The sequence below is a fragment of the Marmota marmota genome, unplaced genomic scaffold (assembly GCF_001458135.2).
Source record: "Marmota marmota marmota unplaced genomic scaffold, marMar, whole genome shotgun sequence".
NCBI classification, from domain to species: Eukaryota; Metazoa; Chordata; class Mammalia; order Rodentia; family Sciuridae; genus Marmota; species Marmota marmota.
In genome coordinates this window covers 42,351,007-42,374,297 of record NW_026000082.1, presented here as the reverse complement: position 1 = coordinate 42,374,297, position 23,291 = coordinate 42,351,007, and the positions used below count along the sequence as shown (strand labels likewise).

General features: G+C 59.2%; 2 protein-coding genes across 17 annotated transcripts in view; one reads left to right on the top strand and one right to left on the bottom strand.

Moving 5' to 3' along the window:
* Positions 1-17,016, top strand: part of Crocc (ciliary rootlet coiled-coil, rootletin) — a 46,232-nt gene extending 29,216 nt beyond the window's left edge. For 13 of the 15 annotated variants that reach the window (XM_048816250.1, XM_048816249.1, XM_048816247.1 and 10 more), the window contains 17 exons: positions 944-1,123; positions 1,798-1,932; positions 2,291-2,434; positions 2,792-3,030; positions 3,454-3,613; positions 5,228-5,395; positions 6,710-7,103; positions 10,347-10,516; positions 10,618-10,738; positions 11,024-11,187; positions 12,388-12,603; positions 13,285-13,509; positions 14,113-14,262; positions 14,543-14,743; positions 14,900-15,031; positions 15,664-15,843; positions 16,531-17,016. In XM_048816250.1, coding sequence (XP_048672207.1) covers positions 944-1,123; positions 1,798-1,932; positions 2,291-2,434; positions 2,792-3,030; positions 3,454-3,613; positions 5,228-5,395; positions 6,710-7,103; positions 10,347-10,516; positions 10,618-10,738; positions 11,024-11,187; positions 12,388-12,603; positions 13,285-13,509; positions 14,113-14,262; positions 14,543-14,743; positions 14,900-15,031; positions 15,664-15,843; positions 16,531-16,617 — 3,066 coding nt within the window. In that variant the 3' untranslated portion in view covers positions 16,618-17,016. The remainder of the gene's footprint in view (positions 1-943; positions 1,124-1,797; positions 1,933-2,290; positions 2,435-2,791; positions 3,031-3,453; positions 3,614-5,227; positions 5,396-6,709; positions 7,104-10,346; positions 10,517-10,617; positions 10,739-11,023; positions 11,188-12,387; positions 12,604-13,284; positions 13,510-14,112; positions 14,263-14,542; positions 14,744-14,899; positions 15,032-15,663; positions 15,844-16,530) is intronic. The other 2 variants (XM_048816242.1, XM_048816244.1) reach the window with 2 other exon arrangements.
* A 1,293-nt stretch (positions 17,017-18,309) lies between these two features.
* Positions 18,310-22,106, bottom strand: Mfap2 (microfibril associated protein 2). Of its 2 annotated transcripts, none has more exons than XM_015485643.2 (8): positions 21,745-22,106; positions 20,680-20,766; positions 20,456-20,482; positions 20,284-20,364; positions 20,099-20,143; positions 19,320-19,407; positions 19,046-19,119; positions 18,310-18,829 (listed from the first exon to the last, which is right to left on the bottom strand). In XM_015485643.2, exons 1-8 carry the CDS (start codon positions 21,779-21,781, stop codon positions 18,726-18,728), a joined length of 543 nt encoding a protein of 180 aa, XP_015341129.1. In that variant the 5' UTR covers positions 21,782-22,106; the 3' UTR covers positions 18,310-18,725. The 2 variants fall into 2 exon arrangements, with proteins under 2 accessions (XP_015341129.1, XP_015341127.1); XM_015485641.2 differs by having other exon boundaries at positions 20,680-20,769; positions 21,745-22,104.
* Between the last annotated feature and the right edge of the window lie 1,185 nt (positions 22,107-23,291).

Sequence of the window (23,291 nt, the reverse complement as noted above, 5' to 3'; positions counted from 1 at the left end):
GAAGGGGGCAGAATGAGGAGTTCCTGAGTTTGAATCTGATCGTGGTCACACACTGGTGATGCTAAGGTCTCTGTGGAAATGGAGATAGAAGTAGGAGGTACTAGGAGAAGGAGGTGAGGTGATCCATATAGAGGGATTAGGATAGTGACTGGCACTTAATCAATGCTTTACAAATTATTATTACTGATATTGGGATACTTTTCAGAGCAGCTCTCAAGACAGATGCCCTGAGCCACCCAGCCTGGATGTCTGATTCTGACAGTGTTAGGCTGCTGCTGTGAGGGTCACCCTGGGTCTCAGTAGATTTGGGTGGATATCAGCACCCTCCCAGCGGGTAGCAGCATAACACTTGAAGAAGGCCCCTGTCCTGCTTCTCTGAGCATCCAGGGGCCAGTGCTGGGGCCAGGCACCTGCCCTCGGCACCCTGAAATGGGCTGTCCTTCACCTATGAGCTCTTCCTGGCCCCCCACCCCCTCCCTGGGGGGCCAGACTCCTACGATCCCCTTATGCCCCACCCCTTGCTTTGCCCCCACTGTCCTCAAATTCCCTGCAACCCCCCTGGCCTGGCCCAGCCTGGCTGCTGGGTGGGAAGCGTGGCTCTGGCCCCCTTGCCCACCGGGGCCCCTTGGTTCCCAGCACGTCCTGCTTGCTCTGTCCCGGGCCTTGGTGGCTGTGTTCCTGGGCTTGCTCTTTTCTCTTTGCCTGGCTGGCTGCTCTTCCGCCCTCCTCCGGAGAATGTTCTCTGACACATCTGGGGCCGCTCCTGCTCCCTGAGGCTCTCACAGCCCTGGCCTGTGCCTTCATTTCTCTTATTGCCTGTCTTGGTGAAAAGGCCACCTGCCCTGTCCCAGCTTTGGGAACAGATGGCCTTTTTTGCCTTGATATGAATGAGGGGCTGCTTGGGCCCCTTCGGTGGGTCTCATGTGCCGGCCCGGCTCCCCAGGAGGCCGCATGGCGCGAGCTGCAGGCGGAGCGGGCCCAGCTGCAGGGCCAGCTGCAGCGGGAGCGGGAGGAGCTGCTGGCCCGGCTGGAGGCCGAGAAGGAGGAGCTGAGCGAGGAGATAGCTACCCTGCAGCAGGAGCGCGACGAGGGCTTGCTCCTGGCCGAGAGCGAGAAGCAGCAGGTGCGTGAGTTCTGGTGTGGCCTGCACGGCTCCCCAGGCCCAGTTCCACAGCTGGTCCCACGTGGCCACCTCGCAGTCAGGAGGCCGGGGCAGGCTGCTTCCCTCTCTGGGCCTCAGTTTCTTCACCTGCAGGTTGGGGAGGTGAGGGGTGTGTGTGAAGCATCGCTGAACCCCATGCCTGGGAGCAGGTCATGACCCCTGGAAAGCTGTTCCTCATTCTCCCATCCGTCCCCCTACCCAGGCTGGGCGGGTGTCTTCATGACTGCCTTCTGGTCAGTCCCCACAATGCCCATGGCAGCAGCTGACCCTCTCCCAAAGAACGAATTCCTGACTTTCCCATAATGTAAGACACAGGGCAGACTGTACCCATCTCTCCTCTTTGCCGGGGTCAGTCTCTTTACCTCTTTGAGCCTCAGTTTGCTCACCTATAAAAATGGGAACAATGAAAGACTTTGCCTCGGAGTGGTGGGTGAGTGAGGTCCGTGGATCAGGTTCATGTCCAGGGTTCTGCTGATGCTGAGCCCTGTTGCAGGGCTGCAGAGGGGTGAACAAGCACACAGGACTTAGGCCACTGAGCCCCAGTGGGCACATCACCCAGGCAGAGTGGGGGAAGGTCCCTAGATGCCCCGAGGACCAGCCAGTCCCCCAACTCTGTGTTCCTTGCCTCTGCCCAGGCCTTGTCTCTGAAGGAGTCCGAGAAAACAGCACTGTCAGAGAAGCTGATGGGCACCCAGCACAGCCTGGCCGCCGTCTCCCTGGAGATGGAGCGGCAGAAGCGAGATGCGCGGAGCCGGCAGGAGCAGGACCGGGTAGGGTGGTCGAGCAGTGGCACCTTCTGAATAGGGAGGCACAGCTCCGCCGGAGGAGGCCTTCTAGAGGGGAGGCTTGGCCTCCTTGTGGAGCTTCCAGGCTGTGGAGGTTCAGCCCTTCCTTTGGGAATCCTTGTGTGAGGGATGGACACACAGCTCTGCCCTGCTGAGTCCCCTTGTTCAGGGGAGAGACCAGCTGTGCCAACAGCACTTAATAGGTAGTGGTGGGGTGAGCAGGGGTCTGGAAGGCCAGCAGGAGGGGCTGTTTGGAGCTGAAAGTGGACAGTTCAGCCAGTAGACTGGGCGTCGCACGGGGCAGGATGAGGGGACACTGCGGGACCAAGCCCTTCCGTCCTAGAGCACCATGAATGCCCTGACGTCTGAACTGAGGGACCTCCGGGCCCAGCTTGATGAGGCCACTGCTGCTCACGCCCAGGAGGTGAAGAGGCTGCAGGAGCAAGCCCATGACCTGGGCAGGCAGCGGGAGTCCTGCCAGCGGGAGGTGGGTCTCCCGCCCCCTAAATGCCACCATGTGCCTGCTGGGTGCCTGGTCCTGCAGGGCCAAAAGGCATTAGATGCTTGCCTACATTTGAAGACAGATGGACAGCAAGCATCTGTTAAGCCCCTGTTTTGTGCTGGTGCAGCTTGGGGACTGAGAGAGATGAGTGGGGTCCCTGTCCTTTGGTCTCATCCACAGGACGGTCCTGACTAGTGATTATTTCAGCCCCAAACACCGCTGACTACAGCATGCCTGGCCCTAAATCATAACGCACAGCCTGAGGACTGGGCAGGTGCCCCTGGCTAAGGACATGGGTGTGGGCCAGCTCGAGGGGCCCTGACCCTTGCCCTGGGCTCACAGGCAGAGGAGCTTCGGACTCAGCTGCGGCTGCTGGAGGATGCCCGCGATGGGCTGCGGCGGGAGGTGTTGGAGGCGCAGCGCAGGGTGCGGGATGCCCAGGAGGGCCGCGAGGCCCAGCGCCAGGAGGCCGGGGAGCTGCGGCGCAGCCTGAGTGAGGGTGCCAAGGAGCGCGAGGCCCTGCGGCGCTCCAACGAGGAGCTGCGGGCTGCAGTGAAGAAGGCTGAGAGCGAGCGCATCAGGTGGGTGTCGGGGGGGACCAGCTCTGAGTCCTTCCAAGCCCTGTCCTCTCACTGAATCTTGTCCTTAGAACCTAACTTCACCCATGGCCACGCACAGGTGGGGGTTCTTTGGCCCTAACCACAGACTGGCACGAGTCATTTTTGGTGGCTTTTCTATCTCAGATGAGGGACAGGTGGAGACGGCAGGCAGGGTTGGGTCCAGACCCCACCTGCTGTCATCAAGGAGTTGCTGATGTACTTCTAGCCGAGGGCCTGGCCCAGCCCTGGAGGCTCAGGAGGGGCCACATGGGCAGGCAGCGCTTGGGACGCTCTGCACCAGAGTCAGCCAGATCCACCCCAGGAATTATGGGGAGGGTGTTTGCGTAGAGCTGCAGAATGCACCCCTCCCAGCACCCAGGCAGCTCTGCCCTCTGCCTTCTCTAGCCTGAAGCTTGCCAGCGATGACAAGGAGCAGAAGCTGGCACTCCTGGAGGAGGCTCGGGCAGCAGTGGCCAAGGAGGCCGGGGAGCTTCGTTCCGGGCTGCAGGAGGTGGAGCGTTCCCGGCTGGAGGCGCGGAGGGAGCTGCAGGAGCTCCGGCGGCAGGTACCCCACCGCTCCCTGTCTCTTGCCGTGTGGCAGCAACCCCTTTCTTCTCTGGATGGATGTTAAAGCGGAGGCTTGAACTACAAGGCTTTTACCTGACCTTGGTATTAATGGACAAGCTTTGAGGACTCCTCACCCTGCGCACGGGCACGTGCTTGTGCTTGCAACCCCAGCAACTCCGAAGGCTGGAGGACGGCAAGTTCACAGCCGGCCTGGGCACCTTAGTGAGGCTGTGACTCAAAACAAAAAAAAAAGTGCTGGAGATGGGGCTCAGTGGGGGCACCCCTGGGTTCCATCCCGTCCCCCGTACAGGGGCGGGGGAATATGCATTTATTTATTCCTACATTCCCCACTTACCTGGCCACACGGGCTCTGTCAGCATGCTTAACGCCCTCTGCTGAGGTGAGTGCAGCTCAGAAATGAGCCCCTTGGGTTCCATTCCCAGTTCCAAGGACAAGAGGAGAGAGAAGTGGCCCTGGAGAGAGTGTGGACAGGTTGGCATGCGTGTCAGTCGAACTTTGTGAATGGACACTAAAATTTCATGTAATTTTCATGTGTTAAGAGCTGTTTTTCTTTTGACTTTTACTGACCAACGAACCTTTTTTAGCTATTTAAAAACTTAGCATCGGTCCTTGCTCACACCTGTGCAGAACAGGAGGCATCTGATTTTGACCTGTGGAGCTTGCTAACCCTGAATTGACGATCTCCCTACTCATCAGCAGCGGCAAGCACTGCACAGACACCTACTGTGTACTAGGCGCTGCCTTTGCACTGTACCTTCAAGGGCTCAGACTCTTTTGCTCTAGGAGCCTGAAAAAGCCTCATTCGGCTCCTAAGCACCCCTCCAGAGAGAGCCCACAGTCCCCAAATATATGCAGAATCCAGAGGTGGGAACCATGCTGAGAGTCTCGTCCTCTCTGCCCAATGCAGCCCTCCGCCTCGGCCCCTCCTGAGTAGCCACAGGAGCCCCTGAAGGGAGCTGGCATTTGCACGCCAGGCTCATGCTGGGTGTTTGCGGGCTACAGCACCCTGTTACCCTCCTGGTGGCACTGTGGGGTGGGCAGGCATCGCCCCCACCTGCCCCATGGGGAAGCAGGCTTAGAACACACACACTCCACTTGTCTGAGTGGAGCCCGGGTCTGCTGCCTGCGGGCTGTGTGACCTTGGGCAAGTCTCTTCAGCCTGCCTAAGTGCTCTCGTCCGTTGAGAGGGATACTTAGGCACCCGCCCCGCAGGGCAGTGTAAGGAGTAGATGAAGCAGTTAGGGTGAAGTGCTTGGAACAGGGCTGGACGTGCAAGCCCTCCAAAGGAGCTGCTCATTGTGACTGAGAGGACTGTGACCAGGGGAGCTGTGGGCCCTGCCCTCTGGCACTCCTGGTTTGATGGGGGCTCAACCTTCCCTCCCCTCTGGTACCCAAGAGAGGTAGTTGGGAGGCCAGGGACTACATGGTGAGCTGGCCGTGAGTGCCCTGTCTGATGTGGCGGAGCACAGTGAGGCTGTCCAGGGCAGGGGCTTGTGCTCCGTATGTGTCCGTAGGCCAGTGTGCCTGGCCAGGACCAGGCAGGGCACGGGACAGTCCCAGCTGAGCCTCCTGCGGCTCTGCTCTCTCATAGATGAAGGTGCTGGACAGTGAGAACACCAGGCTGGCCCGGGAGCTGGCCGAGTTGCAGGGCCGCCTGGCCCTGGGTGAGCGAGCAGAGAAGGAGAGCCGGAGGGAGACCCTGGGCCTGCGACAGAGAATGCTAAAGGGCGAGGCCAGCCTAGAGGCCATGCGGCAGGAGGTGAGTAGGCAGATCCCCGGGCTGCCTTGGTGGGGACGGTTTGGGAGGTAGGGGGCCTGCCCTGTGCCACTCCAGTGGGAAACAGGTGGGCACTCCAATGCCGGAGTCCCAGGTGACCACTCCCCAGGGCTTGTCCCTGATTCTAGTTTTTGAGTTATAATAACAACAACCAAAATAGCTGTGGGCCGAACATATGCGGGCACTGAAAGGTACTCTGGGCAGGGACTCTGGATATATAACCTTGATTCTCCCACAGCCGCGTCGGGTAGGGACTGCTAGCGCCATTTCACAGAGACATTAAGGCTCAGACAGGTCAGGGGATCCACCCAAGATCACACAGCCACCTAGGCCTGACTCTGAAGCCAGCGCTCTTCCCACTCTGCCTTTCCTGGTTGTATCCACTGCCAGTCTCCTGCCCTGGGTCTACTGTGTGATCTTGACTGAATCATCTGATCTCTCTGTGCTAGAGGATGCTAGAGGGGCTCTACCACAGGCTCTGGCATCCAAGTAGCACTCGGTAGGGGGGTTTCCAGTGAAAGTGACAACTATGAGAGGGGAGGCCTTAGGACATCCCTCAGGCTGACTCAGTCTCTAAACCAGAGGGTGGCTTGTGCCTGTGTGATCGTGCACCATCAGTAACTAAATTTTCTAGGACATTCCCTGCCATGGTGTGCAGATTTATTGATAAATTGTGTGCACTGAGACACAGTGTAGTCTAGTGACTAAGAGAACAGTCTTTGGTAGACTGGGTGGATCATGCCTTGTAATCCCATTTACTTGGGAGGCTGAGGCAGGAGGATCCCAAGTTTGAGGCCAACCTAAGCAACTTAGAGCTTATCTCAAAATAAAAAATAAAAAGGGCTGGGGGTGGGGCAGACTGCAGCTGGAGGGCCTAGCTTTGAATCCCAGCCTGCAGAACACTGGCTGTGCCGCCTGGGACAAGTAATTAGCTTCTTTGTGCTTCAATTTCATTCTCTATTAAATGAGGATTACTAATAAACAATAAACTTTTTTTTTTTTAATTTATTTTATTTTTGGTTTGGGGGAAAGCACTTCATGCTTAGCACTGGTGAATCCTACCTGTATGTTAGTCCTTCCTACTAATATGTTAGTCCTTCCTACTAATGAGCCGTGAACACCACGGGGCCTATACCCAGAAGGAAGAGAGAATCCATTTCGTCCTACACCCATGGATGCCCCTGCACTTGCCTGCTTGGGTCGAAAATACTAAAGGGAGAGTGTGGTCGCTTGGGGGGCTGGGCACCGGGCTGGGGGAGGCCTTGCGACATCCCCCTCACTCCCTGGCCATCCCAGCTCCAGGGATCCCAGCGGAGGCTGCGGGAACAGGAGGGCGAGTTCCGAGCCCGCGAGCGCGGCCTGCAGGGCTTCCTGGAGGAGGCGCGCAGCGCAGAGAAGAAGCAGCAGGACCTCGCCCGAGGCCTGGAGCTGAAGCTGGAGGCGGCGCGGGCTGAGGCCGCAGAGCTGGGGCTGCGTCTGAGTGCGGCCGAGGGCCGGGCGCAAGGCCTGGAGGCCGAGCTGTCCCGTGTGGAGGCGCAGCGGCGCGCTGCAGAGGCCCAGCTAGGGGGTCTGCGCTCCGCCCTGCGCCGGGGCCTGGGCCTCGGCCGCGGCCGCACCCCGAGCCCCAGCCCGAGCCCCGGCCAGCGGCCAGCTGCAGACTCCCCGGCCCGCGATGCGCCACCACCGGGAGGTGAGTGCCCAGCCTTTGGGGACTAGGCTCCTCCCCGTTGCCCCACCCACGTGTGCAGTCCTAAGAGCCCGCCCTCCACCGGCCACGCCCCTCTCCAGGAGGAAAAGGTTCTGAATGCCCCAACTCCTTTTCCGGTCTTTGAGCGCCATCCTCTTAACGGTCTGTGCCCCTTCTCCATCTCCAGCCTCGCATCTCAGCTCCACACTCCACAGGAGCCTGTGACTCCGAAATCAGGTTGGCACAGCCAGACCTGACCCCCTTCCAGGATCTCTTTCATTCTTTTAGTCACTCCACTTAAGCACCTAGTATGTGACTTAAGCACCTAGTATGTGCCTTAAGCACCTAGTATGTGCCAAATACATTATAAGCACTAGGGATTCTGCAGGAAGCAAAACCCACCGGCGTGTCTGCCCTTAGGGAGCTTATAGTCTAGGCAGGGACAGCAGCAGTAAGCATGATAGACGAAATGTAGAATGTATTCCTGGTGGTCAGGGCTGGAAATAGGCAAAAATGAAACAGGAGACATTGCCGATTGGAGCAGACACTGGAAAATAGCTCTGCAGATCCTCAGAAAGCTGAAATTAGAATTACCATAAGACTCAATACTTTGAGGACTCCTAGGTGTGCACCCAAAAGAATTGAAAACAGGGACCTGAACAGTTACTTGGACACTGAACTTCATTACGGCATTGTCCCCAGAAGGTGGGGATATTCCAATTGTTCATCAACAAATAACTTTTAAAAAATGTGGTATATTCATCCAACAGAATACTGTTCTGCCTTAAGGAATGACATTCTGATATGTGGCACCACACAGATAAACCTCAACAATGTTACACTAATTAAAATAAGTTAGTCACAAAGGAACAAATAAAAAGGATCCTGGGGCATGGTGGTGCACACCTGTAATCCCAGCAACTTGGGAGGCTGAGGCTGGAAGATGGCAAGTTCAAAGCCAGTCTCAGCAACTTAGTGAGACCTTATCTCAAAGTAAATAAAAAGGGAGGCCTGGGGATACAGCTCAGTGGGTAGAGTGCTTGCCTGTCATGCACAAGGCCCTGGGTTCAATCCCCAGCACCGCTAAAAATAAGTAAATAAATAGGATTGGGGATGTGGCTTAGTGGTTAAGTGCCCTTGGGTTCAATTCCCAGTACCAAATTAAATAAATAATAAAAAGGATCTGGAGTGTAGTTCAGTGGTAGAGCGTTTGTCTATCATGTGCCAGACCCTCGGTTAAATTGCTAGCACTGCAAAAAAAAAAATCATAAATAAAAGGACAGATAAAGAGTCTACTTATGGGAAATGTCGAGAACAAATTCATAGAATCCGAAAGCAGATGAGATTGTGAGGGCGGGAGGAAGGTTCTGGGAGTCCTTGTTAGAAACTGTAGGGTTTCTGTTTGGGATTGTCTCAGATGCCAAGGCTGTAGCAATGTAATGTCAGTCCCAGTGTCCATGAAGGATTTGTCCCAGCCTCTTCCCCATTGTGGGTGCCGAAATCTGAGGATGTTTCAGAGCTTATATAAGCTGGGTTCAGTGACACGTGCTTGTAATCCCAGTGGCTCGGGAGGCTAAAGCAGGAGGATCGAAAATTTGAGGCCAGTCTGGGCATCTTAACAAGACCCTGTCTGAAAATAATAAAACGGGCTGGTGATGCAGCTCAATGGTGAAACGCTCCTGGGTTCTACCCCCAGCACCCCTCCCCACGTGATCACGTATAAAATAGCATGGTATTTATATATAACCTGCACACACCTTCTGCATACTTTAAATCCTCTCTAGATTACTTATAACACTAAATGTGATGTAAATGAAAATCACGTAGGATTAGGGCCACCCCATTCCTGTACAACCTCATCTTAACCGTAATGATCCTCTTCCCAAATTGGGTCGCATTCTGAGGTTGTGGGCTTAGAACTGCAACATAGGCAGCTTGGGCAGCTGCTGTTCATCACCGTGGTGATGGAAAGATTTGGGAGCAGGTGGCAGTGATGGTGGCACAGTGTGAGTACAGTCCATACCACTGGGCCACACCCTAAGAATGGTCAAAATGGCACATTTCAAGTTACATATATTTTGTCACGCACAAAAAGAAAAAGGCAGGGGAGGGGTAGGCCTGATGTGGGAGATGGCACCTTGCTCAGGAGGCGATGGGGAAGGGAAGGATGGGGGTGTTGAGGGCACCCCTGGGGAAGAGATGTGTAGAAGGTCCTGTGTGGAAGTCCCCAAGGTGACCAGTGGGGCTGCAGAGAGCAATGCGGCTAGCAAGGAGGTGAGGGTGTAGGGACAAGGCCTGCCCCATAGTCCTTGCAGGCCACCGGAGGGTACTGGCCTTTACCCTGTGAGTGGGATCTTCTAGTGGTGGAGGCCCCTGGGGACAGGCACTGCCCTCCTGTGGGAACCTTTGGATGGTGATGTGTCTGCTGGGCGGTTTAGGTGTTGCTTGGCCTAGGCAGGGGGTGCTAAAGGCCAGTCCTCGCATCCTGCAGTTCCGACATTGACCTTCAGCACTGTCCTCCCTTTGCCCTGCTCCTTGCCCCCTCCCTGTGGCCCGATCTTCCAAGCTGAGTTCAGGCTTTCCGTGGGCACCAGCTGCTTAGGTTGAAATCTGGCTCTGAAATTTCTCAGCTTTGAGATTGAGCAATGGCTTCCCTGTTCTGAGCCCCACTTGCCAGCAACAGGGGTGAGCTGGTCCTTGCCTGTCGGGGCTTTTATGGGGAAGGAGAGTACGACACAGGGAAGGCACTGGTCAGTGCCAGGCATACAGCAAGTGCTCAGCCCAGGGAGATGTTGAGGTGAAGAAGAATCCCCTGTGACCGGGACACTGGGGACACAGCCCTCATGGTATGCAAGGTCCAGGTGGGGAGGGGTACCAGGATCCTGAGGGTGGGTCAACTCAGGGAGCCTCTGAAGAAGCGCCATAAAGAATGGGCCGGGCATAGGGAAGCCCTGAGAAGGGATAGCGTGTGCCAAGGCCCCAGGACTGGAGTGGGGAATGTTCTGGAACATAGAAGTGAGGGTGATGCAGAGTGGCCAGCCTGTATGGCGGGGAGGATAACCCTGGGTAGGCGCAGTTTCTAAGCCATGAGAAAGAAATTGGGCTAGAGTCTGAGGGCTGTGGGGTCTGGTAAAGGACCTTGAGCAAGAGGGTAGGTGACCCAGGCGTGCTTTATGGGCAACAGGGAAGGGATGGGTGTCAACCGTGAGGTGGCTGCTGCGGACCTGAGCGTGTCTTCTCTTCTAGGAAGCGGGGAGTCACTTAATAGCCCCAGCCCCTTGGAACGCAGCCCAGGGTCCCAGCCCCCTTCCCCAGGACCTGCCACCTCCCCAGTCCCTCCAGACCTTGACCCAGAGGCAGTGCGGGGGGCCCTCCGGGACTTCCTGCAGGAGCTACGGAGCTCTCAGAAGGAGCGGGTGAGGCTGGCTAGGAGCGGCTGGGCAGGGAAGCCAGGGCCCCTGATGGGCCACCGGTTGTAGAGCAGGAGTCTCCCCTTTGTCCCCCATCGGGGCTGTAGGATGAACTTCGGGCCCAGACGAGTACCCTGAGTCGACAGCTGGCTGAGACGGAGGCTGAGAGAGACAGTGCAGCCTCCCGGGCCAGGCAGCTGCAGAAGGTGATGGCCGAGAGAGAAGAGGGTGAGCTTGATCCTCGGGGTCCCACTTTGTTCTGTTGTGCTCGGAGCAGAGAGGTGGGAGGCTGGGGATTCACCCGAGTGGCTCTTGACCCCCCCGCCCTATAACCTGGTGCAGGCTGTCTCCTCCAGGTTGCCCTCCCTGCTCAGCCCACCTGTGTCCAGACCCGCAGACCCTCTGGGGTGCAGACAGGCGGACCTGTGGTGGGTGAGGTGAGGGCCGCTGTCTGGTGGCCCGGTCAGGCCTCGGGGCATGCCTCCATGCTAATGGGCTGGGTGGTGACCACAGCTCGGCGCACCGTGGACGGGCAGCTGAGCAGGGTCCAGGCTGAGCTGGCACTGCAGGAGGAGAGTGTGCGGCGCAGTGAGCGGGAGCGCAGAGCCACGCTGGACCAGGTGGCTGCCCTGGAGAGGAGCCTGCAGGCCGCGGAGAGTGAGCTCCGGGCAAGCCAGGTGGGCAGGCCCTGGGTGGGTAATCGAGTGCTGGGTGGGTAATCGAGTGCTGCCAAACAGCACCTGGCCATCCTGAGTCTGTGCAGCCCCGGGCAGTGCCAATCTTTGCCTCTTTCTACAAGGGCTCAAGTTCAGCCACTGCCAGTCAGCTCTGACCCTCAGTCTCATGAGTAGGAAGGGAGAGTGGGAATCGTCCCGCAGGGATGATGCACATAGCCCCTGACCCACCGATGGTGCCCAGGGGCCTTTGTGTGTCTGTGAAGAGCCACCTTAGTCATATTCCGGGGGTTGCATGTGTCTGGGACATGTGTACCCCTGGGCATGTGTGTGTCTGGTGCTGGGGCAAGACGAGCAGGCCCTGGGGTACTAATCCAGGCTGCTGAAGCCTTGAGTCTCTTGCAGCCAAAGCTCCCCTGTCCCCTGGTCTGAGTCTCTTCCCTCTCCCAGCCCTCCATTGCGGCCCTGCAGCCCACTCGCTGCCTCTGGCTGGGGGCCAAGGTGGAGCTGGATTGTTGTGTCTGCGGCTTCGGCTCTGGCCTGGGGCCCACAGCCACAGGGGCCTGGGAGGAGGCCAGGAACAAAGCTGGTCGGGAGCCAGAGTGGGGCCTTGGGCCAGGCAGGGCAGGATTGGGGCTCTGAGCAGGTAGGAGAGGGGCCAGGCATGGGGCAGAGTGTGGGGAGGCTGTAGTAGCACCCCTGAGACCCCCTGGCTCCAGGGTGGTTATGTGGACTAAGGACCTCTGGTCTGTCTTCCAGTGCTACCCCCAGTCCCCGAGCCCTCTTTACTACCTGGCCCCCAAGCAGGGGAGGGTAGAGGGTCAGCCTGCGACCCAAACGGTGGGTTCATACGGCACGGCCCTGCACACGCAGCTCAGAGCCCACCTCTGAGAGGCGTCCATGAGCAGAAGGCCTCGAGTCTGCATTTGTAGGCCCACCCCAGGGCTTCTTGGGGCACCCAGTTTTACCCCTGGACCAGTTTAGTCCCTTCCCTACATACGTGTGAGGCGGGGCCAGAGAGTGGGGGAGCCCCAGGTCACAGCACCTGCTGGACTGAGCCCAAGCTGAAGGTGCTCCGGAGTCCTCACGTCCGCTCGTCCTGTGAGCGCGCGGGGAGACTGAGGCCCCCAGAGGGCCACGGGGTGCGAGGGGTGTGGGGCGGGGTGGGGGTGACGCACCCGGCCTGAGCCTGCGCACCTGCAGGAGAAGATCAGCAAGCTGAGGGGCGACGGCGCAAAGCTGGAGAGTGACAAGCGGCGCCTGAAGGAGGTGCTGGACGCCTCCGAGAGCCGCGCCATCAAGCTCGAGCTGCAGCGGCGCGCCCTCGAGGGGGAACTGCAGCGCAGCCGCCTGGGCCTGAGCGACCGCGAGGCTCAGGCCCAGGTCCTCCAGGATCGAGTGGACTCCCTGCAGAGACAGGTGTGTCCCTCTCCTCCAGACCATCTGCACGCCCTGTGCCAAGCAGGTCGATTCTCCGGCAGTGCTGTGGGGCAAGTGTTATTAGCACCCCCACTTCACAGATGGACAAATGGAGGTCAGAAAGGGGATGTCCTTGTCCATCACAGCTAATGAAAGAGCCAGTATTAGAATTCAGGACTGATGACAGAATGTGTACCCAGGAAACATGGGACAAGTCAGAAATGTGGATTTCTTTCTTTTCCCTTTTTGTCTTGGCTGCTAGGGAGCTCACTCTAACTGGAATGTTCAGTTACTCAACATTTCTACATGGACATCCACCAAAGTCAAAACCAGAAAACTTTAGGTTTATGGTTATTCTTTTCTCCCATAGTAGGGGAGGAGAAGGGATTGAGGACAGGGAGGAGATGATGGACTCTCAACACTGGTAGTTCCCCAGCGGTGGGGTGGGGCCCAGGTTGCAGTGGACAGGGCCAACAGGATTGCATGGGAACAGTGGGTGTCAGTGAGGAGTGGTGCCCAGGGGCCTCGTGTGTCTGTGAAGAGCCAGCTGAGTCATATTCGGGGGGTTGCATGTGTCTGGGACATGTGTACCCCTGGGAGGTGGGAGAACTGGGGTGGGGCAGGCCTGATGGAGGTCAGAGTGGGAGCCGAGCCCCTGAACCAACCCATGTGTCCTGCCAGGTGGCAGACAGCGAGGTGAAGGCGGGGACCTTGCAGCTGACGGTGGACCGGCTGAATGGGGCCCTGGCCAAGGTGGAGGAGAGTGAGGGTGTCCTGAGAGAGAAGGTGCAGTGCCTGACAGAAGCCCTGTCCCAGAGCAGCGCCAGCCTCAGCAGCACCCAGGACAAGAATCTGCAGCTGCAGAAAGCCCTGACTGCCTGTGAGCATGACCGCCTGGTGCTCCAGGTACGCCGGGGTCTGCGGGGGAGGCTGGCAGGAGCCGGGTGTGATAGAAGACCACCAGGCCTGGGAGAGGGCCAGCCAGGGGAGCTGTCAGCAGGGAGTGCTCAGGAGCCAGGCCATGAGAGAGAGCTCTGAGGGGGGTCGGGGTCAATGGAACACAGCCACTCAGAGTAGGCTGTGGGTGCATGCCTGCTAGTGTAGGCTTGGGGGAACCCAGGTGCCACATTCATGGAGGGAATTGGGATGTGATGGCTGCACTCTGTACAGGTCAGTGGACAGGCTCATCCTCCAGGCAAATGACTACCTGTTGCTGGACACATGGCTCATGCCTATAATCCCAGTGCCTCAGGAGGCTGAGGCAGGAGGATTGTAGGTTCAAGGCCAGCCTCCACAACTTAGCAAGATCTTAAGCAACCTAGTGAGAAATGATAAATAAAAAGGGCTGGGATGTAGCTCAGTGGTAGAGTGCCCTGGGTTCGATCCCCAGGATTCACACACACAGACTGTTGTATGGGCTGTGAACCTTCCCAGAGGTACAGAGCAGAGGGGAGCCCTTTGCCCTAGGGCTCTTTGGCTGGCCTGGCACCATCAGTCCCTGTCCCCCAGGAACGACTGGATGCTGCCCGGCAGGCGTTGTCTGAAGCACGCAAGCAGAGCAGCAGCCTGGGCGAGCAGGTGCAGACCATGCGGGGTGAGCTGGCAGACCTGGAGCTGCAGCGGGCGGAGGCCGAGGGCCAGCTGCAGCAGCTGCAGGAGGTGAGGGCCGGCTGGGCCGCCTCTGTCCCCAGGACTGTGAGGCCCTTGGGATGGCATAGGGACCTTCCAGTCAGCTCAGCCTCATCCCCAACCCGGCCAGCCTCCTCTGAGGAAGCTTGGTTCATAAGGGACGTCTCTGTCTGCACTCAGTGACAGTCTCCCAGATGGGCCCCACAGTGGCTGCCACCTGAGTGGGCATGGTGGACCAGCATTGCTATCTGCAAGCTTCAGGTGGCTGCACAGGCCCGAGGTTGAGGGTCCTGCCTGGCGTGTGCTGCAGGTGCTGCGGCAGCGGCAGGAGAGCGAGGCCGCGGCTCTGCATGCGGCCCAGAAGCTGCAGGAGGAGCGGCGGCTGCTGCAGGAGCGCCTGGGCAGCCTGCAGCGAGCCCTGGCCCAGCTGGAAGTGGAGAAGCGGGAGGTGGAGCGCTCAGCCCTGCGGCTGGAGAAGGACCGTGTGGCCCTCAGGAGGACACTGGACAAGGTGGGCTGCTCCAGGGCCTCCCCTCACTGCCCATGGCGTCTGGCCGTGGTGGTCTTGGCTTTACGTCCCATAGTCTGCGGCCTTGTGGCTAGGCTATCCCGCCGAGGTCTGGGACCTGGGGGCCCCCTGAGCCCTCTCCCTGTGCTGGCCCCCCAGGTGGAGCGGGAGAAGCTTCGCAGTCACGAGGACACAGTGCGGCTGAGTGCAGAGAAGGGCCGCTTGGACCGCACACTCTCTGGGGCTGAGCTGGAGCTGGCGGAGGCCCAGAGGCAGATCCAGCAGCTGGAGGTCTGGCCCTGCCCACCCAGCACAACCTTCTCCCCTCCAGCCCCTCCCCCGCCCGAGGTAGCTCCTGTCCCAGGTGGAGCTGATGGTCAGCCAGCCCAGGGCTCTCAGTCCCTAGGCTCAGGGAGGTGCCCCAGCCGTCCTGGAGGGAAGTCTGCCCCCAGGAGGAAGGAAATGACACTGAAGGCCTGTTAGCACGGGAGCCTGTGCGTTCAGGTGTGCTGTGGACAGGTGGGGAGATGTGAGTGTCCGTAGAGGTTTTCTTGTGCAACATGAATCTCATGCACAGATGTAGTGCGTGGCCTACGTGTGTTTGTGTGATGTTTTCACGTATGTCGGTGTGTGTAAGAATTTGGAGTTTTTGCTTATACACCTGCATCTGTGTGGATAGGTATTTACATGCTTGCTTTTGTTGCTGTGCACACGGGCCTGCCTCCATGTTTAACTGTCTGTATGTGCCTGAGTGGGGCCACTGGGTCCTGACCCAGGATTTGCAGGCTGCGGGCCATTGAGGTGGGGGCAAGCCAGGATTTCCCTGTGTCTCCCACCTGCACGGGCTGTGCCTCAGGGCGGAGCTGGACACCTGACAGCACACAGGCTGGGCTAGAACCCTGAGTAGTGGTTCCTCCCCACAGGCCCAGGTGGTGGCCCTGGAGCAGAACCAGGGCCAGGCTCAGCCAGAGGCAGATGGACAGCAACGGCTGGAGCTGCAGCAGGAGTTGGAGCGCCTGCGCAGTGCCCGGGTGCAGACTGAGCGCACGCTGGAGGCCCAGGAGCGGGCCCATCGCCAGCAGGTGCGAGGGCTGGAGGAGCAGGTACACAGGCCTCCCCGGGAAGATGGGCCGGGAGGGACGTACATGGCAGTCACCACTGATGCCTTCTGGAACCTGAAAAGAGCTGGGGTGGGTCAGTGGTGGCATGGGCCGTGGTTGGCCAGGGGCCAGTGAAGCCACTGGGACTCAGTTCCTCCCTGCCAGGAGCGCTCTAGCTCAGGCCCAGGCAGGTCCCCTCCCTGGGTGGCACAGGTGGCCTTAGCAGCTCCAGCCTCAATTTCCCCTCAACAACTTGGGATCCCAGGAGAAAGGAGGCTTCTTGCTGCAAGCACCAGCAGAAGTCCAGGGCTGGTCCTCACTGGTCAGCTTAGACCACATGGCCCTTGCTGACCATGTCTGATGCAGTGGTGTCTGTAGGCCCAGCTGCTCTGATAGGTCCAGTCTGGTTACGTGTCCAACCTCAAGTCTGAGCTAAAACCAGGCCCACCCAAATGACAATGGGGATAAGGATGGAGCCCCTAAAGATGGCAGAGAGTTAGACACCTGACTCTGCTGCAAGGGACAGAATGTGAGGAAGCACATGTCTGGCTCTGAGGACAGCAGGCAGGCCTCTCCTGCAGCACGCCGCATTGGGGCCCAGTGTGCCTGAGAGCCCCTCTGCCCGTTTTCTCCCTTCCTCTGAAACCAGGCTGGGCCAGGGGCTGCCCTGACCTTCCTGTTCCTCCCCAGGTGTCTACACTGAAGGGGCAGCTGCAGCAGGAGCTGTGGAGGGGCCCAGCATGCTTCTCCCCACCCTGCGGCCCTCCAGAGAAGTGAGCCTTCCCCAAGAGCAGCCTGGGCCAGGAGAGGGGCCTCTGCAGCACAACCCACCCAGGGCCTGGGCGAGGGTGGGGTGGGGTGGAGGCAGGTGGCAGTGCTGAGGGCAGGGTGCCCACTCTAGGCCACACGTAGCAGTGGCTTCACCCCAGCCCCCTTCTTAGGGACAGCCACTCTAGATCACAGCATCCTCGGGAGAGCGGCCGAGCCAAAGCCAGCGGTCAGGGAAAGCCCTGGTCTCTGGAGCAGGGGTTCGTAGGGAGGAGGCAGGGTCAGAGCCCCAGCCCTGACTGGCTTCCCAGGGTCTCAGCCTTAGTTCCGAGAGTGTCAGGAATTCCTCAGAGAGCGCAGAGTCCTTGTATTTTTGTACCTTTTTATATAATGTTACTATTGAGAACTGTTGTGTTGTTTTGTGACAAGACTCCATTTTCTACGATGGTTTATACAGAAGTGCCCCTTTTCTTTTTTGTGTATCAGGGATTGAACCCAGGAGCACTCAACCACTGAGCCACATCCCCAACCTATTTCATTTTTTTTTTTAATTTATTTTTTAGTTGTAGTTGGACACAACACCTTTATTTCACTTGTTTATTTTTATGTGGTGCTGAGGATCGAACCCAGGGTCTCGCACATGCGAGGTGAGCGCTCTACTGCTGAGCCACAGCCCAGCCCCCTATTTCATTTTTATTTTGAGGCAGGGTCTCCCTGAGTTGTTTAGGGCCTCGATAAATTGCTGAGGCTGGCTTTGAACTGGTGATCCTCCTGCCTCAGCCTCACCAGCCGCTGGGGTAAAGGGATTTGCCTCCAACCCCAGCTGAGGTACCCCTTTTCAGTACTATCCCTGTGTGCCTCCAGTGCCTGGGGGGGCCCTGGGCAGGAGGGATGGGGCACTCTGGGGAGAGCTGGGAGGCACAGGCCTGTGGGGGTAAGGAATCGAGCAGATGAGGAGACTAACCCAGCCCACTTCACAGATGAGGCTGTGGGGGCTCGGGGCCGGCCGGGTCTCTCCAGCCCAACCTCTCTCGTGCCTTTCTGCAGCCCTCCTTGGGACAGGGCCCACTGCTGGACAGTGGCAGGCCTCCTGGGTGGCGTGATGAGCAAGGGCGGACTTGGGAGTGAATGCAGGGTCTCGCCCTGGGGGTGACGCTGGGCAAAGCTCCTTCGTGCCTCAGCCTCAGTGTGTTCGTGTGTCAGACAGGAGCCCGCTGGAGGGGCCTGGGGGGTGCAGCGCTGCTGCTGGGGTGTCTCAAGGACACACTCCCCTCCCCTCCCCCTCCCCCTCCTCATCCTCCAGAGCCCAGTAGCCAGATCCTGCTCTGCCTCTGCCTCAGAGCGCTGGGCGGCCACTCAGTGCCTGTGGGCAGTTACCTCTGCAGTTTAGGCTAGTGACTGCGCCTGGCACAGAGGGCTGTTGGGAGGGCTCAGGAGCAGCCTTGGGGCCGAGGTGGGGGATCCGCCGTGCTCGCCCATTTCTGTCCTCGCCATGTCACCGGCCTCCCCTGGGTCTCAGGTCTACCTACCTTGACCTGAAGCTGGTGGGCAAGGAGGCAGGGCTGGGACTGGAAGCAAGGCTACCTGTCACCCAAACGTCCCCTTCTCTCCAGGGGCTAGGAGGCTTCTCTGTGGGGACAGGTGGCGCTGGAGGCAACAGGCTCTCCCCTCTTGCCTGGACTGAAAAAGCAACTCTGGAACTTTTGTAAAAACTTGTTTTAATTTTGTATAAAACGAAGGTGGTCCACGCCTGGGGGCTGCAGGAAATCCAAGCAGACCGCTAGGGCGAGGGGCACAGCCTACCTCTGGGGACTGTCAAGGGGGGACTGTCCTCAGAGGGACTGACAAGGCACATCAGGACCCAGGGCCCACTTAGAGGCCTGGATGCCCCACCCAGGGGGTGGAGGCTGGGCAGCAGGGGCCCCCACTGTGCCCTGGGAGTGGCCACAGGCTGGGGGCAGGGCCTGAGGCAGCACAGCTCGGGATCCCCAGGGCTGCAGTCCACTAACTTGACAGCATCAAAGGGGAGTTGGGACGGGAAGAAGAGCACCAGGTCAGGCAGGGCCCGAGGCTCCAAGAGCTGAGCAGGGTTCAGGGCTCTGGGCACCAGCTCCACCCTAGCAGCCCCCGCAGCTCCTGGCACACGAGGCTGCCACAGACTGGCACAGGCCACTGCTGGCCATCACACCACATTTGGAGAACTTGTCCCGACATAGGTCAGCTGTTGGGGGGACAGGAAGGAAGTGGGTGAGGGTGGGGAGTGTGATGGGAACTGCTGTCCCCCAGGTCTCTTGGGGGTTCTGAGGATGAAGTGGCAGGGAGGGGCGCTCCTGGTGCCCTTCAAGCGAGCCCAGCATGTGGCCTCCTGAATGGACCCACTGGGGCCAGCAGCTGCTGGAAAATGAAGGGGGTGCAGGGAGGGGAGATGGGCTCTTACCTCGGAGGAGCTCCTCATGGGCACACACTGTGCGGACACAGATCTCCTTGTTGACCACGTACACACGGCGGAGGCTGAGGGGACAGGTCGGGAGAGGTGTCAGCCCCACTTTTACCTGTCCCCACTGGGCCCAGGCCCACCCTCAGAGTTGAGCTCCTTTTTAGGATTCGTGGTCCCCAAACTCCCACCTTGGCTACCCAGAGCCGTTCCCTGCCCCTGCTGCTGCCTCCACGTGCCCTCCTCACTGTCCCGGGGTGTGCCCGCCGGTGCCCACCTGTAGAAGCAGACCTCGTTGAGACACTGTTTGCAGGGCTTATGGATGGAGTAGAGGCGGGTGCACGGGTACTGTTCCTCACGGCAGTCTGGGGGACAGACGGGACCACGCTTGAGGCTCAGCTGGAGGGTAGCCCCAACCTTGCCTACCTGACAAGACAAGCGCTCTCGAGTCTCTAGGTGCCCCACGCCCCCAGGCCCAGCCAGATACCCACGCATGCCCAGTGCTCATGGCTTTGCTGGACCTTCCGGGCTGCTCAATTTCATGTAACATCCTAATAATTTCAGAAGCTCATACACCAACACAAGTTCAAACACATCTTCACACCCACCCTGTGGCCTCACAAGTCCACACCCACTCAAAAGCAGACACGCAAGTGCTCGGAGGAACCTGCACTCAGCAACTCAAATGAGGCTACCGAGTCTCATGCCAACTCTCAGGCTCTTGGCTGGACACTGCTCAGCCAGCCTGGGACCTTCTCTGCCTGGCCACAGGCACACCCGGTCTCTCTTCTGGCAGGAAGCCCCCTCCTGCACACCCCCTGCCCCTCCCAGTGTCTGAGGAGAGGGCCTCTGACCAGGCCCATGGCAGGTGGTGGGAGTCTCCCAGAGCTGGGGGTGGGCACTGGAGATAGACTGGAGAGTGGGGGGCTGCCGGCTTGCCCCACCCCCCCCACATTAGTACCCGCAGCCCACAGGGCCCCAAACAGCAGTCCTGCCAGCACCACGGCCAGGGAGCAGAGCATGCCTCCATTTCTCCAGCTTCTAGAAAGCTCTTACCAAGAGGCCCTGGCTCCGTGGGCTCCGTCTCCACATTTCCAGGTTCTGGTGTAGAAAGAGGCAGGCAGGAGTCACTGGGTGGGGTCTATTCAGAGCAGGGGGTCACCTCTCAGCCCCTCAGCCCGGGGCACAGACCTACTCCCAGGGTTGACAGGGAGCTCAAGTGGGAGGAGCTTGTGGCCTACCTGGGGTGGGGGCTGGGATGACCTCCTGTTGGACTTGCTGCTGGGACTGGAACTGCTCCTCAGGGGACCGAGAACTCACCTCTGCATTGGGATGATCAGGGTGTCTGCTTCCCCTTCCCTTCCTGGGTCCCCAAGGGCTCCCCCACCCCAGCTGCCTGCCCCAGCCCTATACCTTGGTAATCGTAGTAGTCTGGCTGGTCTGAAAGCGAAAAGGAAGGTGCAATTGGTGCAGGTCAGGCTGGTCCCCTGCCCCCAGGAGGTTGCCAAGGAGCCACAAGCCAGACCAAAGGATTCAAGTGGTCCTACCCCACCGACCCCCAGCTGAGCCATGCATTTCTGGGGCTTGGTTTTGACATGGCAGGGCTGGGGGACACCTCGGGGAGGCACAGCCCTTACCGATCTGGTCATTGTAGTGGGCGTACTGGACATGGTCCGGAAATGGGGGCAGAGGGTCCAGGTCATATTGGCCCTGAGCCAGCAGGCCTGCTGAGGAAGCACAGCATATGGGTGCCCGCAAAGGACGACAAGGGGCCCAGGACATTTCTGGGAAGGCAGATGGAGGTCACAGGGCACTCCTGGACTCAAGGCTTCAAACCCCTTCCTCTCCCGCACAGGCCCACAGCTCCTTGGTCTTGCGTCACCCCCCTGACCTCACCCGGCCCCTCCCCTCACTGCCTCCTGCTGCCTCAGGTCCTTTGCCTCTCTCAGGACTCACCTGAACTGTCAGCTCTGCTGAGAGGCACCCCTGGCCCCCCACCCTCCTGCTTATTCCACCACAGCACTGAACACACCCTGGAGTTCATCCCATCTACGTAGCTACAGCCGGCCTCTCTTCCCTAGCTTAGCAGCCTGATAAGGGCAGGGATCTGTCTGCCAAGTCCATTGCTGTGTCCCCGGGGCCTAACCCAGAGCCTGCACATAGTAAGAAATGAACATGTTTATTGAGTGAATGAATGACTGTTAAGACCTTGCAAGGCCTTTGCAGTCCCCATCTAACCAATAGGTCACCGCTATATAGGGCGGAAGGGCCCCCAAATGCATCTAGAACCCAGGTTTCCGGACCCCCTGCCTCTGCATGCCCCACTCTTGCACACTGGCTCCAACAGTGATAAGAAGACGAGCCTGGATCCTGGGGCCTCGAGTGAGCCCATCCTCCAGAACCCTGCCTGCCTGATGCTGTGGAAGGTTGGGGGACAGAATCCTGGCCTCAAGGCATGACAAACACTCCCTGTGAGCTCCCTTGACAACTCCCACCCCCAGTAAGGATCACCATGTTCAAGGTCAACCTGAGAAACTTAGACTCGGTTGTAAAGTAAAAAATAAAAAGGGCTGGGATGTGAGTTGGTGGTAGAGCACCCCGGGTTGAATCCCCAGTGCCAAAAAACCAAGATCAACAAGAAACCAACCAAACCCCCCACTGCACTCCACCAGGCAGCCACCGCTACTCCAGTGGTCACTCACCAGGCAGGCACAGCAGGAAGAGGTAGGCAGCTCTCATGGCCACGGAGTAAGGAGGTTGGGGTGGTTTCAGAGGACAGCTAGGGGGACAGGAGCAGAAAGCTGCACCCAAGCTTGATAACCCAGGGCCACAGAGCCACCTCCGTCCCAGAATTCAGCCTGGAGAAGGCACTTTAACAGAAGCCAGGCACTGGAGGACAGGGCTGGGGTGGGGCTGCTTTGGAGGAGCCTGTGTGGCAGGGCAGGAGGGGCTTCCGACCTGGCTCCAGGGCTGATCCTGACAAATGAACAGACCCCACCTTGCCCTGTGCACTAAAGGGACATTTCTACAGCCGCCCCCCCCCCACCCCACACAGCCTGGCTGTTCTCTCCCTGGCTGCACCCCCCGAGGTCCAGCCCAGGCGCGTCCAAGGGGCACCAGCCCTGCAGCCAGCCCCACAGCCCCCACTAAGCATTTTGCCAGGTCTGCCACCTGTTCCCAATTAGCCCCTGGGCCCTGCGTATGCTGCTCAGCAGGAAACCACGTGCATGTGGGCCTGAGGGGCCCCAGAGCAGCCAGGGCTGGGCAGGGCTCCCAGCCCCCAGAACTCTCCTGCCAGGATTCAGGCCCCCCCAGACCTGGCTGTCTTCACCCCAGACTCACGAGACTGAGGTTTATTTGTCTGCAGCAGGAAGCACTTAGGAGGAGCCTGAGGAGGCTCTGTGGGCCCTGGCTTTGTGGCACTAGGGGTGGTGATGTCACCCAGCCCAGGGGTCCTGCATCCCCTGATGAGTATGACAAGTGTGTGATGGGGAGGGGGGGGGGCGAGAGCATTGGCCCAGGGCTCTCACTGGGTTCGTGCCATTTAGGAACGCCTGGAGTCCAGCCTCCAGTCTTGGTTACAAAGAGGGCTTGGTGGAGCCTCCAGGTCCCCCTGTCCTGCTCCAGCTCAGTGGAGGGTGACCTCAAGACTGTCAGCCTACTGCAGGGAGATCTGTGAAGACACAGTCTTCTCCATCCAGCAGGGCCCCCTCCCCGCCCAGCACAGGAAGTTCTTCAGACAGCTAACTGGAAACCCAAACTTAGCTGGATATCCCCCCCTCCCCCTGGAAAAGGCAGAGAAGGGGTTAGAAACAGGGTCTCTGGGCCCAATTTCTCCCAAACTGAGGCTTCTCGGACCCCATTCCCATCCCAAGCATTCAATGTGGGGTGGAATGGGGGCCAGAAGCAGGACTCACACATCCCAGTTCTAGAAACCCTTGGCTTCCTCATCGTAGGGGGACCACCATCCCCCACCCATGGTGGTGGCAGCCAGGCCAGCTGGAGCTGTCACCTCTCAGGAGGAGTTCCTGAGTGGGGGCATGAGGAGGCCTCAAGAGGCTGGGGGAGGCCCCTGCATGGAGTCCAGCACGACGGCGCCAGGCCCAGGCTTATCGAGGGCGAGGGCGGGAAGCCGGCGGGCTAGGGAAGGGCCGTCGAAGGGGAGTAGCGGATCCCTCGCAGGGGACCACGTCTCCAAGCGTCCGGACCATGGTCTTGGGGGCTGGGGGCGCAGAACTGCCCCCCACCG